Source organism: Podarcis vaucheri (assembly GCF_965113315.1).
Source record: "Podarcis vaucheri genome assembly, chromosome: 6".
Lineage (NCBI taxonomy): Eukaryota > Metazoa > Chordata > Lepidosauria > Squamata > Lacertidae > Podarcis > Podarcis vaucheri.
In genome coordinates, this window is record NC_138764.1 from 45,554,915 (window position 1) to 45,572,337 (window position 17,423).

Below are 17,423 nucleotides of genomic sequence, written 5' to 3' on the forward strand. Positions count from 1 at the left end.
ATTGGATAGCCCTAGTTTGTTTTTGTTTTTTGTGGTGAGGGTTTCTTTTGCATTTGTGTTGCTCTGCATCACTCTGAAATCCAATCTGATGAAAGTTGGTCTAAAAATGTCTCACATAAAATAACAATAGATAATTGTGTTAAGGTTCTAAATCAGACAGATTAAATGGTGAAATGAACAACAACAACAAATGAAGTCTGACTCGACATTTCTAAGAAACTGCTCATCCACTCAAATAATTCAGTCCAACTTTGCTGGATGAATGAATGAACACAGAATTAACAAATATTGACTGGTGACAAATGCAAAATTAGAAATGATGGAGGGGAACATGATGTCTCCCTGGCAGGATACATTTTTTAAAAAATGAACAATGGCAAGCGATTTTCGCATTTGAATTCCTGTCACGCAGATTCGAAGTAACCAACAAATACTTGTTTTGCGCAGAATATTTGTTTCATTCCCTCCCATTTCAGGTCCAAGATCTTGTGTTCAACCTCCATATGATCCTGTCTGATACAGTTAAGATGAAGGAGCACCAAGAAGACCCAGAGATGCTGGTGGACTTGATGTACAGGTACAGTTTTACTGGATATTCTGCCGTCTTAAGAAAATGTGAGTAAGTAAACGTACACTGATGTGACTCTCCTGGGTTTTTGAAAACTAGAATTGCCAAGGGATACCAGAATTCCCCAGACCTGCGACTCACTTGGCTACAGAACATGGCTGGGAAACACTCAGAGAGAAGCAATCATGCAGAATCCGCACAATGTTTGGTCCACTCTGCGGGACTCGTTGCTGAATACTTGAGCATGCTTGAGGATCGGAAATATCTCCCCGTAGGATGCGTTACATTTCAGGTAATGCTCTTTGTTTACAAAACCGCAAAGCTGGGCTTCTTGCCTTTTCACAAAGCAATGATGCCAGCCCCCCAGAAAACATAGCGTTGTTTATATTAAAAGAACATTTCCCAAAAATTCATGTGATAGAATTGCATTTCTCCACTTTGGCTGCTGGTACAATACATTGGAGGCACATTAGCTAAAAGCTCTTTCTGTTATTAATTTCGGCCATGTACAAAGGAATTTGCCATACTTATTTACTTGCCCAATAATTCCTAAAGTAGTTTGGTTTCATGTTTCTTCTCAAAGAGGACAGGTCTTTGGTACAGTGGCTTTCCCCCCCGAAAAAGAACACCTTGTGGGTAAACCTATATTTCAAATTAACATTCTGCAGAGCAAAAACAAAAAACTAAAGTTTAATTACATGTTACTATGTTCCATTAGAGTAGGACTTCGGCAGAATGGAAGCTACTTTGGTTTCAGACTTTGCAGCAAAGCATTGCTTGAACCTGGTGAATGAATGAATTTTAAATAGTTGTTTTTCTAGTGTCTCTGGAACTGTAACTGCTGAAAGTAAACTTTATGTATTTCCTCAGAACATCTCCTCAAACGTCCTGGAAGAATCTGCAGTTTCTGATGATGTCGTATCACCAGATGAAGAAGGAATATGCTCTGGAAAGTATTTTACTGAAGCAGGTCTGGTTGGATTGCTGGAGCAAGCTGCAGCCTCTTTCTCCATGGTAGAAGAGTTTAATACATGTATTTAGTACAGTACTCCCTTATGGTTGCATAGTATATACGATCAGTGTCCTGCATTGGGGTGGGGAACCACAGGCCTGAGGGCCAAATGCAGACCTCTGGATTATGCCCAGGCCACGCCCCTTCTCATAACATGGCCCCTCCCCCTGGACCCCACCTCTCACCTGCTCTGCTCGGCATTCTTCTCAAGTGTTCTTGAGCTGCGATAAATCCTCTTGTTTGTTTGAATGGAGAGAGAGGGAGGGATGTGGACATAGAAACCTCTGGCTTGAATACAGCCTAGCATACACAGGTGAGAATCACATCAGTTGTTTCGCCCACTTTTGCCTCTGGCCACACTCACAGCTGGAATGGGGAATTTCCAGGTGGGAATGCAGGCCGGAAAATAGTTCCCCACCTGTTCTGCATGTCAGTAAACACTGGGTGCAACTCAAATGCACAATGAAAAGTATAGAAACTTCAGTATTTGCATTTCAGCTGCTCAGCTGCACTGAATTCAGTCGTTTAAGTGGCAGCAGCATTGACTCAAGTTGCTTGCGAACCAGCCCACATATTTTGTGCCATTGGGATCATGGCTAAGCTGGTTCTCCAACATGCTGTGCTAAATCAGGATCCAACTGGAATGTGCATTCAGAAGTTGCTATGAAACCTTGTTCAGCACTACAGTTCCTCAAATTTCTGTGTCATCAAGGTTGGCCTTGACTGTAGTGTTAGGAAACTTCTGTCTGTGGATTGGAACACAGTTTTATATAATCTTTAAAAAGGCTCTCATTCCATGGGCTGAAGCAAACATCCTGGCATCCCAGCACAGCTGCTACATAGGCTGTTAGCTGCTTCCTTCACACATGGACCAGCACATGAGCTGGGAGTCTTAAATCAGTATTCATCTAGTTTAAATTGGCCTTTGATGCATGGAGTCTTGCAAACTTTTGGCAAAATGTACATTTGCACAGGTCTAACACACGACTGATACTTATATCATGCATTACCTGTTCCATCTCAGTAACCAAATAATCCCAAGCAAGTGTTTTAATTTCATTATTGTAATATAAGCATTTTAATAACATGTTGTACTCAGGCTGCTGCATGTCTGTTTTTTTGATGGATCGATAGACCCGCCTGACATTGACACTGTTTTGTAGGCTGGCATGTACGAAGCAGTCAACGAGGTTTACAAAATCCTCATTCCAATTCATGAAGCTAACAGAGATGCCAAGAAGCTTGCCACAATTCACGGTAAACTCCAGGAAGCATTCACCAAAATAGTTCATCAGGTAATGACTTGGGCTCTTGCTTGCAGTGCAGAGATCCTTAAAAGTATTTGTGTCATTTTCCCTTCAAGTTACATTGAAACCTCAATGGCAGTTATTTTCCAGGTCATCAAAACATTCAAAATATGGAGACCTTGTGGACAATATTGCAAAGTGTAAAAAATCAGCAAAACTAGGCAAAGAGAGCGATCAGATCAGTCCTAATTTTTCCAGAGCCTTTCACCTAAGTCAGGTCACTATCATGTAGTGTGCTACAAATTCATTCTCTACTTGTGTTTTCCAGGCTAGAGACTGACTTCACAACATGTGAAACTGTAGTTAAGGTGTTTTCATACTGCAATCCTGTTTACTCCCATTGAGTTACTTAGCTGTAAGTAAGCAGGTATAATATTGCAGCCCAAAGCTATACATAGATGGACAGCCTGGGGATTTAATTTTACTCTTTTGCATTTTGAGCTACCTATTTGGCAGGTATCTCTTTTTTGGTGCTGCAACATCTCTCTGCTTGTGCAAACCGTGACCTGCATTGTAGAGGCTGCGTAGTGATGAATGACCCTACTTTTGGGTGTGGAGAAGTGGGTTGGAAGTGTCACTGAAAGATGGCTCCATGGGCCAAGAGAAGAGCCCAGTGGAGGCATTAAAGCTCCCATGTTCATCAACAAGGGAAGAAGAAGTGAGGCTGCCGCAAGCAGCCCTCTCCCATCTCACACAGTCCAGTCTGTGCCCTGCCATGTTGTCTGCATCTACAGCACGAATGTTGGGGTGGGACGGGGTTTTCGCATGTATAGTTATAGAGACGAAGGACCCCTCTCTGCAGACATTCATGCAGCACATGTGGATACCAAGAGAAGAGCATGTGACTCAATGCGGTCCTACTTCTTCCATGTTGATGAATGCAACAGCTAAATTTTCTATGGTATGTGGGGGCCAAAACAAGGGCAAGTTGGCACCACAGCAGCTGGCATCAGATTAGACTCTAAGCAAAACTTAAGGCACATTCCCAGACAGTTCAGGCTAACGCCAGCTGAATTTAACCATGGTTAATTAACATGAAAGCTAATGTTAAGCATGCCCCCTTAATCATTTGAAACCAGGATTTGAAGCTGAACAGTGGGTGCCTGGGCACAAAATTGCAGCCAGCTGTTGGCCATATACTGATAAATGAGGGCATTTGTATCTGCGCAGGGCCTCCAGAGGTTCTGCTAGATTGAGGCTATTATTTTCCATTTTGGTTACATTTTTACTTCCTGAATTTAGCAGGGAGATACTGTTTGGACAACTGGTTGTGCTATATGATTATTTTTAACTGGAACTCAAGCACAAATGAAGAATGGTTTGCATTTTGCTTTATGGATATAAACAACAATGACACAAAATGAGCATTGCCATTCATTACTTGGGAACTGCAATTGTGTTCCACAGCATGCCGTTCAGCTCAAAAACTGAATTCCTCCAGCAGGACTAACCTGGGTTTCAGTGGCTGAACTTCAGGCTGGAATGGTGAATGCAATGTAATAATTTCCGATTGCCAGAGGATTTGCATTTACGTTCGATTTCCAGCGCCCGATAATGGAGCATCTTCATACTTAATATTGATTCTGGGCTATGAAACGAAAGGCTAACTTAAATGTGTGGCAGCTAAGCCATTTCAAGTGGATAGCACCTTATTGTTGATGGTTGTGTTTTGGCCTTTGAAAAGGAGCTGGTCTTGTTCCTGTGACATACCTTTTTGTTTTTTGTTTTTTTGTTTTACTTTTTATTACACAGAGTACTGGCTGGGAGGTAGGTAATGTTTTAGTTAGTAAAGAACACTAATAGATTGGTCTGATGATGACTCTTGCCAATGCTTTGCCCACATGTGCTAGCTGTGGGTATTTCTGTTGCTGTCTGCTATTGACCTGAATTAATTAACCAAAGAAATACCAGTCAAACTGTTGTGGTCATTTTAGACAATTTAGGTAGTGCATGAATGCATTTGTATTATGACACTAATGAGGTTCTTTGGTGAATGAGCCACTTTTTACCATCACTAGTTTGTTATTTTTGTATTCCATTTCTCATCAATATTGACACAGAATACCATTTCTTCCTACCATATTTTCACCCCCCAACACAGGGGTCGATTTAAGTTCTAATGCTCAAAGACCTTGAATGCAAAAAACTGTTTCCCGTTAGAAAGACATTCACTCGTATCCTAACGTATAACTGTAGTATTAATAGTCTTTTGCTACATTAAGCTCTGAGCAAGAGTGAAATGAACTTGAGTTTAGTCCCAGCTCTCAAATCTCTTAAGAATTAGGTCAATGGGCTTCAACTGGGTGCCAAGATAGAGTCCTTTGTTTTGATTCTGAGATGTACAAAATTCAAATTCCTCTGCAGCTGTTCAGTGACTTAATACAGCTGATTCTGATGTATGTCTGGACCCAAACCATGAAAATAATCCTTGAAGATCTTGTGGGAGATACAATCCACCAACCTTGCCCTGGCTTGTATAAGAATGCCAGTTTCATCTGGCATTGGGGGAGGGTTTTCAGATAATTATATGAAATAGGGACTCTGCCTCAGCCTTTGTTTTGCTGAAAAGATTTCCTAAGCTTCATGAAGCAAGCTTAGAGGTTGTACAGTTCCCTTGCTTCCTGGATAGTCCACTACCTTCCGAAACCTTAGAATTCTGCCTTTGAGATTTGTGGTTAGACTTTGATAAAAAGCAGAAAGACCCCTTTTGTGTTATTTGATTAGCTGTTTGGAAGTTACTGATATGGTTCTAATATGGCCCATCATACTGAGCAAATTTCCAGCCCAACTGCCTTTTAGATGATCATGCCCCTTAAAGACTTGCACATTTATTTTTCAGACGTCTCAAGATTCTTGGTTCTTTTTGCTGCAACGGCCTAAGATGGCTGCCTGTTGAGAAATATTTTATAATGGAAAATACTGCAACAAATATCCAAGACTATAAATAGATAAGTTTGAAGGCGGACACCTTCATTTTTTGTCGCAGGACAGGCACATTCTTGAGAGTGGCATGGTTTGCACGTAACACTAAGACATGGTTTAATAAATCATGGTTTAATTTTCTCGCCTGAACCCCGCCCAGCAGCTTAATCATGGTTTATTAACCACAAACAAATTATGCTAATAAGCCACGGTGTGCTTTTTGTTTAGAAACCCCGGCTTATGTTAACCATGGCATAAAGCTCTGTGTGAACTCATCCAAAATCAGATTCCCGTTGAAATAATTGGTGATACAGGGCACTTAAGTAGGTAAGCCCTTCTGATTTCAGTGGGACTCGAGTACCTCTAATTTCCTTACAGTTGTGTCTAATATGTCCCAATCAAACCTCCATCCTCATTTAAAAACAATAGAAATGTTTCCAAATACATATATTTTATATACACCAACGCAGACCAATTTTGTAAGGAATTTTAAGAATTTGGTACGTAGCTGAAATATGTGTGTTTTGCTTTCTCTTGTTGTTGTTAGTAAATATGTGAATAGTTTTTGGATTCCACCTCCCCAAAAGCTGTACAAGTGCTGATTTCTGCTTCTGATTTTCTCTGATTATGTTGCTCTATCAGATAAGAGTCCGGCTCTCTTGTTTAGAGCTTTGGTTCAGAAGAGCAATTACAGACAATTCAAAACATCATCAAGGCATGTCATATCAAGATTGCTAATTCCATGACCCGCCATCTGCAACGAGAGGCTTGGGGACCCAAAATCAGCCGGTGTGCATTTTTGTACCACCTGGGAGCTGGCCCAAGCATGTGCAGCCTTTTACAATGCCCACTTTAACCGAAAGGCAAAGTTCATGTCACACAGACTCTCCATTTAGCTCAAGCGCTTGCTTGAAGTGGCACCCATACAGTTTGGTTGCTTCTGTCAACTGCACCATGATTCACCTCCCCCGAAGGGTTTCCCTGGCGGTGTTAAAATTGGCACAAAACCATGGCAAAAGGCAGTTTGTGGCTGTTCCATTAATGGGACGACAGCCTGCGAGCATCTTTTCTGATCAATGTGTGTGATGCTAAATCGACCCCTGAAGTATATCCTGTCATCAGTTACAATTTTAACATTATTCAGTAATGTTCTATTGCATGGTAAAACACACCCATGGTTTATGTTCTTGTCCACTGCTTTGCACTTGAACTTTCCTCTTGCTGGACATTTTCCTTCTGTGTGGCCTTTTAATACCCATTGCATGTTATTTACCCAGTTCCAGTTTTTAAAATACTTTTTTGTTTTGTTTATTTGCTGCCAAATGCTGCTTATTTGTTTTGGATTTTCCCTAATCAAAATACTTTCTGTTTTCTCCTCTATTGCCCTGGTTGCTGATCCTCCTCCCCACTTTTACTATTGTCTGTTGTGGTAAGTTCCTACTAAGTTGTTGGTGATTTTTTTTTTTTTTAAACTCCCATGGCATCCCCCAATAATTTCATTTTACCAATGACTTATGCCAGCTCAGGGGTTTATGAAACACCACACAAATCAATCCCAATTAGGTTTGTATGGAAAAAACTTCCCAGCTAACTCCTAAAGTTAAACGTTCGTGGAGGAGTGGTTTTTCCTCATGGAAAGGGGTTTGAACTTAAGTAGGCCTTTTGGCTTCTTCAACTCTGATGTTACGAATTCAAATGCCGGGTTAGCCATTTCACTGCAATGAAAAATGTGGCATTATTGACTCTGATCAGACGGCCTTGGGCCTATTTGCACTTCCCTGTGGATAACAGCAGGGCCAAATTCGGCGACAATTTCTGTTGGTTTTGGCTAAGTAAATCCAGTTGGCAAAGGTTTTGGTTCATGTGCAGAAGGAGCCTCTTAAAACTTTGTACCCAACAGATATTTACCATGCATAACAACATATTATGAACCCTTCATAAGTCATGACGGCTGTTATACCTGCTCTGCCAGTTCTGTAATGACTCTACAGTGTTCACCTTCATTCTCTTTGCCTACCAAGGAGCTATTATTTTTTCTCAAAATAATAGATTTAAATGCTTTATAATAACTTCCTTTCTCATAACTGCATTTTAGCACCTCTCAGAAACAAAGACCATGGAGTTTTAATTTGTTTTGTTTGCTTGAAAGCAAGGGTTTTGATTTCTGCGAAAACCTTTGGGCAAAATTATAGAGCCTTCATGTATTCAGAACACACTTGGAACAATAACATGATGACATATGATGTTATTGATGTCCCCATCTTTTGCCTGTTGTTAATGGAACTTCGTGCTTTGGTTCTTGTGTTGCACACATTCCAGCATGCTCTGGGTTGACATTTCCCCAAAATCTTCCTAGGCATTGATCCATCAACATCCCCCCATTCCCTTCCCCACAAATTAATGGAAGCTAAATGGAAAGAACCTTCGTTATAAACACCACCTCCTAATTTGTCTTAGGTGACCATTGTTAAAGCTTAGAATGATGCTTATTTATTTGAAACTCCTGTCGTAATAGTACTTTTGATTCATTACATAAGTTTCCTTAAGTGTCTCATGATGTTGCCAAGATTATTAATGGAAGTTAGCGCAATTAGCAGACAATGCTGCCTAAGCCAAACAGCTTACCTTTCCTATTACATAAATCAAGGAGAACCCTAAAGTTTGTGGCATATGTGGAGGGGGAGTCTCCAGGAGAGCAAGTTGGGTTCTCTAAAAGCCTAGAGAGAGTTGCAGAGATTTAGAAGGTGCCTGCTCATGTGTGGACAAGCACTGTCAGCCATAAAATTAACTGTTGTCCTTCAGTCCTTTTTATCAAGTTCATTGTCGCTTTTATGGAACATTGCATACGTTACACTTTCCTACAAGGTTCTTATGATGCACATAATTCATAAGTGAATTATGCACGTGTTGTCTATTTTGCCACATGTTGTGTGTGTTCAGAAGCAGCTGTGATTCCCACTGCATGTGCCAAGCTAAGTATGTGTGTTTTCTGCCAATGGCGCTCAGTGTACATGCCTTTCCCCCGCAAATGGAAACAATATCACTGTCCAAGAAACATCATGTACACAGTGGCCCTGAGTGACTTCTAATGCTTCGGATTGTCATTGAGAATAACAGTAAGTGCATTTATGTGGATGAAAGACATAAGGTACCAGTGTTCAGAGAGAGAGAAGAGTGTTCCACAGTTGTTGGATACACATATACCGTATTTTTCGCTCTATAACACGCACCCAACCATAGCACGCACGTAGTTTTTAGAGGAGGAAAATCCGTAGGCATGCCACCCATAGGCATTCCCTCCATAACACGCACAGACATTTCCCCTTACCTTTTAGGAGGAAAAAAGTGAGTGTTATGGTGCAAAAAATACAGTAATTATGAATATAAGCTTAAATGCAACCCAGGCACTTAACTTAGAGATGACACCAGAGTGGCTGAAATGTGTGTGAGGGTCTTTCTCAATTTTCATGGAAAACTTGATACCATCCACTGGTATAGAGGATATGCTGAGGGCCGTCAACTCTGGTAGCTTACTTGAGTCAACCTTGTTTTTATATAGGCCAGTTGGGATTAACACAGACTGAAGTTGTCTGTGCTACTATTCCAAGATGGGGGAAATTAATCTGTAGTCTTCCCGACACTGACTTCTTGCCCATTCTGCAACTTCTACTTTTTCCTTAGGGTTGTGTAAGTAGTCCGTTAGCTGTTTCCACCTCCCTTGGGCAGTTCATGGGCCTGTTCCAGTTTCTGTCCTGGATATTGACCAATCTAGTTAACTATCAGAATCTTTGTTTATGGCCACAGCAGATTACCTGTCATTGAAGAGCAATGGCACATGAGAGGTTGGCGTTATTGCAAGCATAGGCAGGTGTTCGCAGGACTGCTCTTCAGTAGTCCAGGCTAGGCAGTCAGAGAATGGTAAGGGGTGGTGACTCATCATCTTCTCAGGACCTTTTCTATAAGGTCCAGTAGCATTTTACTCTGTCATCCTATTCTGCTGGATGTATGGGGCAAACTCATGAAAATGGAGTGTCCTGATGGCATTATTTATTTCTCTCTCTAATCAACCTGGGTCCTAAAATTCTGGTTTGGCAGTGTCTGTCCAGGATATAGGGAGGGATGTGGAGAAGGTGTTTGAAGCTGAATCCAGAAAAGACTGAGTTGATTGGTAGACTCTATGATCTGGGAGGGTCAGAAATATCAGACTAGGACCTGGAAGACCAGGTTTAAATCCCCACTTGGCCATGAAGCTCACTGGGTGACTCTGGGCCATTCTCTGCCTTTTAGCCTGGAGCTCCTTGAAGGGAAAAGTGGCATATAAATGCAATACATAAAGTCTGCAGACTTTTGCTGGACTGGTGGACCCAAAGAGTACGGTGGTACCTTGGTTCTTGAACTTAATCTGTTCCGGGAGCCTGTTTGACTCCTGAAACCATTCGAAAACCAAGGTGCAGATTCCAGTTGGCTGCAGGAACTTCCTGCACTCAAGCAGAAGCCGCATCGGATGTTCGACTTCCAAAAAACGTTCGCAAACCGGAACACTTCTGGGTTTGCAGCGTTTGGAGGCCAATTTGTTCGGCAACTAAACCGTTCGGGAACCAAGCTTCCACTGTACTTGATAGCTCCATTTAGAGAATGTGCACTTTTTTTCTCAGGTTACAAAATAACAACCACAAGAAATGTCTTTGTGCTCTCCAAGTTTGACTGTAGTAATAATGCACGCTACCTGAGACCTGGGGATTCATCGTCACCTGGGAATGATGAAGATGAGGATTACTACCACTTGATAGGAATGGGTTGCTGTTGCTCCCAGACCTACACCAACATTTTGATATTTTAGTAACAATTAGAGACGCAGATTATGACTTGCGAGGCCCTAAAGAGTTTTATCCTTGTATGTTCTTAGAGCTTCTGTTTCTCTTTTGTGTGGCCATCCTGACCGTTAACATAGGTGGACAATTTCTTCTTGCACGGTCTCCCTGGATGATGTTTCCCCCGGGCCCAGGCCCCAGAGCATTATCCCGAATCGCTGTCCATCTTTTCTGTTCAAGCTAGAATTGGAAGCTAGTGAGGGAGGTTTTGTTTATCTATTTTAATCCTCTTCTTTTTTCCTGTTAAGCATCTTTTGAAACGTGTTACTGGCCCAGAGACACCAAGGATAGGGTGGGATGCAAAGTTCAACAGCTAGTGCATCACATTGCTCCTTTTTTATATATAATTCTGAGTGCTGCAGCATAACTGTGCCATGAGAGTAAAGGTGAACATTTGGAGTACTTTTCTCAGCTTATATTTGTGACTATGTGCATGCAGTGTGAATTCTTTCAGTTGTGACTTGGTGGAAAAAAACTGCAGATTTGGTGGCTTCCATTTCAAACAATTTGCTGCTCTCTTATCTTTCAGTTTACATTTTTGCCTTCCGCATAAGTGTGCACCACCTCCCAGTTTTATTGCCACAAGTGTTGGGTGTGTTAAGACGGCTCAGTTTACCACTGAGCCAAATGGAAGCAGCTCCTTGGAATCTTAATACAGGAGCATCTGTATATGCCAGAAGAATGCAGTTTAGCACTATGGTTCACCCCAGAAATTATGTGCTCAAAACAACTTGTCTGTTTTGAATCGCTGTGAAGTCACTTCCCCTACTATAGAGGGGGTGTGAATAGGTGGGAGAGTTGACACACGACTCTGCATCTCAAAGACTCCCAAAAGAAAAGTGGGAGAGGAACCTGGGAGGCTTTCCTAGCAGAAAGGATGGATTGGCATTCGAAAATTTGTGAATTGTCAGAGTGATCCATACAATTGCATGGAGATGCGATACCAGGTCTCCTTTCCAGTGTTTGTTCTGCAAATTGTACCATTGGAAAAACAAGAGATCCCAGTGGCACTAACATTTTACAGCAGCATGCGAAATATGTTCTCATGGACTGTGGCTACAGGAAAGTTTAGTGGTTGCCACCTGATCCTGCTTTCATCTCTATTAGAGAACAGAATGAAACATACGGTAGTCTAGTTTCCATAGCACTAATCACACTGATGCCATCACATATAGAAGAAACCACGAGAGGGCATGATGTGGTGACAATATAATGCTATACCACTGTGCAGTCTCTCACAGTCCACACACCAAATGCGGGGGAAAGTTATTCTATCCAAGGCACCGTCTCCACCCCTTAAACCCATTTTATTCCCATTTTCTTAAATGATGAGCTGCAAAGAGCAAATTAGATAACACCAATTATTCCCCACATTTATTATTTCAGCATTCTGCTCTGGTGATGACATAGTCCATGCCATATTTTAGGCCACAGTCCCAGAGAACGGAAGCATGCAAGTAAACTGTGAAGTCCAGCAAGAATCCCTAATGATTCTTGAGTGATCCGAACCCGCTAGGTGTTGGAAATTTGGCTTGGTCCAAACTCAGAGTGACACTAACCTAACCAGTGGTAAATCTGTGCTGCTCCACCAGTGTCAAGAAAGCAAATAGCCACGACAGTGTTCCTTTCTGTAAGGTTGCTTTCTTGACTATTGCCAACATTGCTTTCTAAACCTATTAGGCTAGCTAAAGTGGTCCCGTTCTTATGCCGAGCTACTGATTTTTATCCCATTGCATGATTGAGGCTAGCTTTCCCATAAATCTCGTAAGTGTGTGGTTTAAATTTTAGTGTGCCCCCCCTTTTTTTTGCTGTAACTAGTTTACAATTCTCTTTAGTCCGAATTGTTGGTTTGTTTGTTCCTGCATGGCATTGTGTTCAAAGGGAGTGTTAAAAGCAATGAAAAGATGTGACGGGGCTTTTGTATTGAAATGCTATTCGTCTTTCTGCACCTAGGATGGTAAGCGGATGTTTGGTACATACTTCCGTGTTGGTTTTTATGGGACTAAATTTGGAGACCTCGATGAACAAGAGTTCGTTTACAAGGAACCGGCCATAACAAAATTGGCTGAAATTTCTCATCGCTTAGAGGTGAGATGGTCTTGGCAAGTCTAAAATACAATCCTGTAGTTACATGGGCTTTCAGGGAGCTCCCAGTATGTTTCCAAATGCAATTCAAAGTGTTGGTGCTGACCTTTAAAGCCCTCGGCCCTGTATACCTGAAGGAGCATCTCCACCCCCATTGTTCAGCCCAGACCCTGAAGTCCAGTTCCGAGGGCCTTCTGGCGGTTCCCTCATCATGAGAATTGAGGTTACAGGGAACCATGCAGAGGGCCTTCTTGGTAGTGGCCCTTTCCCTGTGGAATGCCTTCCCGTCAGATGTCAAATAAGTAAATAATTACACAACTTTATGAAGGCAGCCCTTTATCAGGAAGCTTTTTATGTTTGATGTCTTAATGTATTGGAGGGCTGGCCAAAGTGGCTGGGGCAACCTAGTTGGATGGCTGGGGTATAAGTAATAAATAATTGTAATTGTAATTATAAAAAGAGTCAAGTTCAGGGATTACTTTATTCCCTCCCCCTGCAAAAAAACAAAACAAACAAAAACCTGTGTTCACCTGACCTTTGGTCCTGTCCACATAAGCTGTAGCATTCACATATGCAAGACAGCCATGAATAGGATTGTGGCTCAGTGCATGAGTGAAAAGGACCCTTCAGGCCAAGTAATTTCCAATCGTTCACAAAGAGCAATCAAAGATAGGAGCCCTGTTTACTTTACTTTTTAAACCTCCACAAGGTAAATGTAGGCTCAGGTTTATCTTGTACCAAGATAAGCCCAGTTCTGAGCCATGGGGTTGCATTCAGACTGTTGATATTGCAGAGTCCTTTGCACAACGGAATGATGAACAGTACGTGCCACATGCTTAAAGTTGCTTTATTCTCAGTTCAGTATTGAGAAGTTACAAACATGCATCTTGCCTCTGCTGGAGCAGAGAAGCAACCGTCCTTCTTCTCGGAATAACGAACACCGAGAGAACAGTGAAAAACAGGAAACCAGTGTACGTCACATCCAGCTTCCCATTCCCGTGTGAAAACCCAACAGTGCTCTGACTGTGGAATGTAAACATTGTCTTGTGACAAGCACTTCTGCTGCACAGTGAAGAGAGCAGAAACCAACATCCTCCCCCTTTCCGTGAACATCACTGGGCAGCGTGTTCGTACAATATCAGTACAAACCCAACTTCTGTACATAGGTACAGTGTTGATCCCTTGGTACAATTTTGGACAATACACCAGCAGGAATTTCATTACCTGGCATATAGGACACCGTTACGAGTCCCTTCTGAATATGTTCCCTAGCATGTTGCAACTTCAATTGCAAGTGCTTCGTGCTTTGCTTACAACCTTCCGAATTCAGCAAAGCCAAACATGCTTTGTTGTCCTGGTAAACCTGGATTGGACATTTGACAGGAATTTTCATGTCTTTGCACAATTGTAACAACCATTCACAATCCTTAAGTGAATAAGACAGTGCATTCAGTTCAGCTTCACAAGTACTTAAGCTAATTGTTGTTTGCTTCTTGCATGACCAATCAAAAAGACCCTGATTGTACATGTAGCAAACTCCAGACGTACTTTTCCTGTCTGTAGTGTCACTTCCAAAACTTGCATCTGCAAAAATCTCAAGACCACCAGACTTCTGATTGTTAAATCTCAGTCTGTAATGCATAGTGCCTTTCAAATAGCGTGCTACGCGTTTCAGAGCTTTCCAATCCTTAACAGTAGGATTGTTAACTTGTCTGCTTAGCAAATTACAGCTAACAGCAATGTCAGGTCTTGAACATCTGGCAATGAAGTTTAGCTTGCCTAGCACACTTCTGTACAGTGTAGTGTCAGAAAATGCTTCTTCAGTGTCTTCTACCTGATAACCTGTTGTCATCGGTGTGTCTACAGGGTTAGCATCCATCAGGTTTAGTTTGCTTAACACATCAGCAATTTTCCTTGACTGGTGTACTAGAATGTTACCACTTTGGTCTTTCTCTATTTCCAGAGATAGGTAGTTGTTTACCTCACCAAGATCTTTCATGTCAAAGTGCTCTTTCAGTTGAGCTAGGGCGTTATTGTACATTGAGACATCTTTCCAAAAGAATAAAATATCATCAACATAAAACAAACAATACAGCTTCTTTTGCCCTTCCTCTTTGACAAATACACATGGATCAGCTTTCCCTTGCTGAAAACCTAGAGAAAACAATGCTTCAGTGAGTTTAGTGTGCCAACACCGTGCACTTTGTTTGAGACCATAAAGGGACTTTTTCAGAGCACAAACAAATCCCTGTTTTACCTGTACGCCATCAGGTGGAAGCATATAAAGTGATTCACCTAGAGATCCGTACAAAAACGCTGTATTCACATCGTGGTGACTAATGTGAAGATTCTCCTCTGCAGCTAGCTTGAGCATAAGCCTAATGCTCTCATATCTCACAGTGGGTGAGTAGGTCTCGTGATAGTCTTCACCTGGTACCTGTGCAAAACCTCTGGCTACCAATCTGGCTTTGTGTCTGACTATCTTGCCATTTTGATCAGTCTTCGCTTTGAAGACCCATTTGCTTCCAAGCAGTTTCATTCCTGGAACTACTGGAACTAGCTCCCAAGTTTTGTTCCTTTCCAAGGAATCAAGCTCAACCTTCATTGCATTTAACCATGGCTCAGCTTCCTTAGAATCCAAATCCTGGATTTCTTGGAAACTTGAAGGTTCAAATACCTTCTTGGAGCTTTTAACAGCTGCTACTGCTGTCTTAGCAAATTCATCAGCAAATCTCTTTGGAGGTCTGCCTTTTGTGGCTCTTTGTGACCTGCGAATTAGCCTTTGGTCTTCAACACTCTCCTCTTCCTTCTTAGGAGAAAAATGACCTATTGTGAACAATGGTTCTTCCAATTCCTGATCAGAGCTTTCAGAGGGTCGCATAGAGGCTTTCGCACTCTTGAAATCCTCTGAATCACCCGATTCAGTTTCAGACTCAGAATCAGAACCTTCATCAGTGGGTGTGGGTTGCTGTTGTTGCTTATCCTCAGTCTCATCACTGTCATTAGGATAACATTGGAAAATTCCCACGTTCTCCCCCCACTTGGCATTGTACTCAACACTTCTTGTGAGCCTAATTGTCTTAGAGTCAGTCATCATTATTCTGTAAGAACCTTTCTGATAACCTAGAAAGATACCATGCAAACCACGCTTGCCTAACTTGGAGCTTTGTGGTGAATGAATCCACATATCAGAACCAAATATTTTCATGTGTTTGATGTACGGTTTCTTACCAAACATCTTTTCATAGGGGGTACAACCAATCGCTGAAGATAACCTGCGATTGTAACTGTAAACAAAACACGAGAGAGATTCGGCCCAATAACTCTCTGGAAGATTGGCATCATGCAGCAAGGTTTTTAACCCTTGAAGCAATGTTTGATTTGCCCTTTCGCAAAGTCCATTCTGCCATGGCGAGCGAGGACTGGACAAATCGTGTTGAATTCCTTTCTCAGTCAGAAAAGCTTCAAACTGCTGAGAAGTGAATTCTCCCCCGCGATCTGTGAAAAGAATCTTTATCTTCTTACCATGCACATTTTCCAACCAAGCACAGAATTCCTTGAACCTTGGAAAAGCCTCTGATTTCTGCTTGAGATTATACACGTAAATATACCTGGAAAATGCATCAATGAGAACCATGAAGAACCTATTTTCACCCAAAGAGGGCGATAGTGGACCGACTAAATCAGCATGAACAATCTGGTATGGTTCTGTAGCTTGCCTACTAGACACCTTACCTTTCGCAGCCATTTTCACCTTGTTTGCTGCGCATGCTTTGCACTTCATGTGGTACCTGCAGGGTTTTATAGTCATACCTTCAACCAAGGTAGGCATTTTAGATACTGCCTCAAAATGCAAATGACCAAATTTCCTGTGAAAATCATGAATACATCCTGCATGCAAACTTTTGTTAGAACCTGCAATGCAACAAGTATCATTCTGCACAACATCATCATAATACAAAACAAACAAACGATCAACACATTCAGCATGCAATACATAATCGTCTTTCTTTGTGATGGTGCATTTCTTGTTCTTGAAGGAAACGTCAATGTTCCGTTCATTCAGCTGCATCACACTGAGAAGATTGTGTGTGGCATCTGGAACATACAGTACATCCTGTATCGATAAGTCCAAACTGTGAAGAACAATAGTTCCGTAGCCTTGACTGGGGATCGTGTGATCATCCGCCTGGTGAATCGCACCTTCCTGCGGTGTAAAAGACACGAACAGTCTCTTGTCATTGCACATGTGGTGGGTAGCTGCTGAATCAACAACGAAGAAAGATCTAGACGTCTTCTGGACCTTTGCGACCTTCGGAGTGAAGCGTGAGACCATTGCCTTGTGCTGCATTGTCCTGGACACCGGACCTTTGCCTTTGCTTTGGCCTTTTCCACGCGATGAGCTTCCGCTGCGCTGCTCTGTCTTGGCCCTGGGATATTTGCATTCCCTCTTCATATGGCCTAGACGTCCACACGAGTAGCATTTCACTGCCATCAAAGCTTTGGCGCCCTCTGGTGGTTCCACTGCACTCTGGGATGTCATCTGTGAAGACTCCCCCATACCCATGCAGCTAGCACCCCGGCGATCTGCTTCATTCTGGATCACGGCAGTAACATAGGCTACTGTGAGCTGAGCAGTTGGTTGAACAGCAATCTGA

At 42.1% G+C, this 17,423-nt stretch overlaps 1 protein-coding gene across 13 annotated transcripts in view; it reads left to right on the plus strand.

Annotated features, from left to right (window-relative positions):
* DOCK7 (dedicator of cytokinesis 7) overlaps positions 1–17,423 on the plus strand; it is a 116,043-nt gene that overhangs the window by 91,981 nt on the left and 6,639 nt on the right. For 4 of the 13 annotated variants that reach the window (XM_082228699.1, XM_082228711.1, XM_082228706.1 and 1 more), the window contains 6 exons: positions 477–577; positions 668–860; positions 1,439–1,582; positions 2,744–2,875; positions 4,640–4,654; positions 12,634–12,768. In XM_082228699.1, the coding sequence (XP_082084825.1) occupies positions 477–577; positions 668–860; positions 1,439–1,582; positions 2,744–2,875; positions 4,640–4,654; positions 12,634–12,768 (720 nt within the window). Of the gene's footprint in view, positions 1–476; positions 578–667; positions 861–1,438; positions 1,583–2,743; positions 2,876–4,639; positions 4,655–5,726; positions 7,237–12,633; positions 12,769–17,423 lie in introns of those variants that run through there. The other 9 variants (XM_082228704.1, XM_082228708.1, XM_082228701.1 and 6 more) reach the window with 4 other exon arrangements.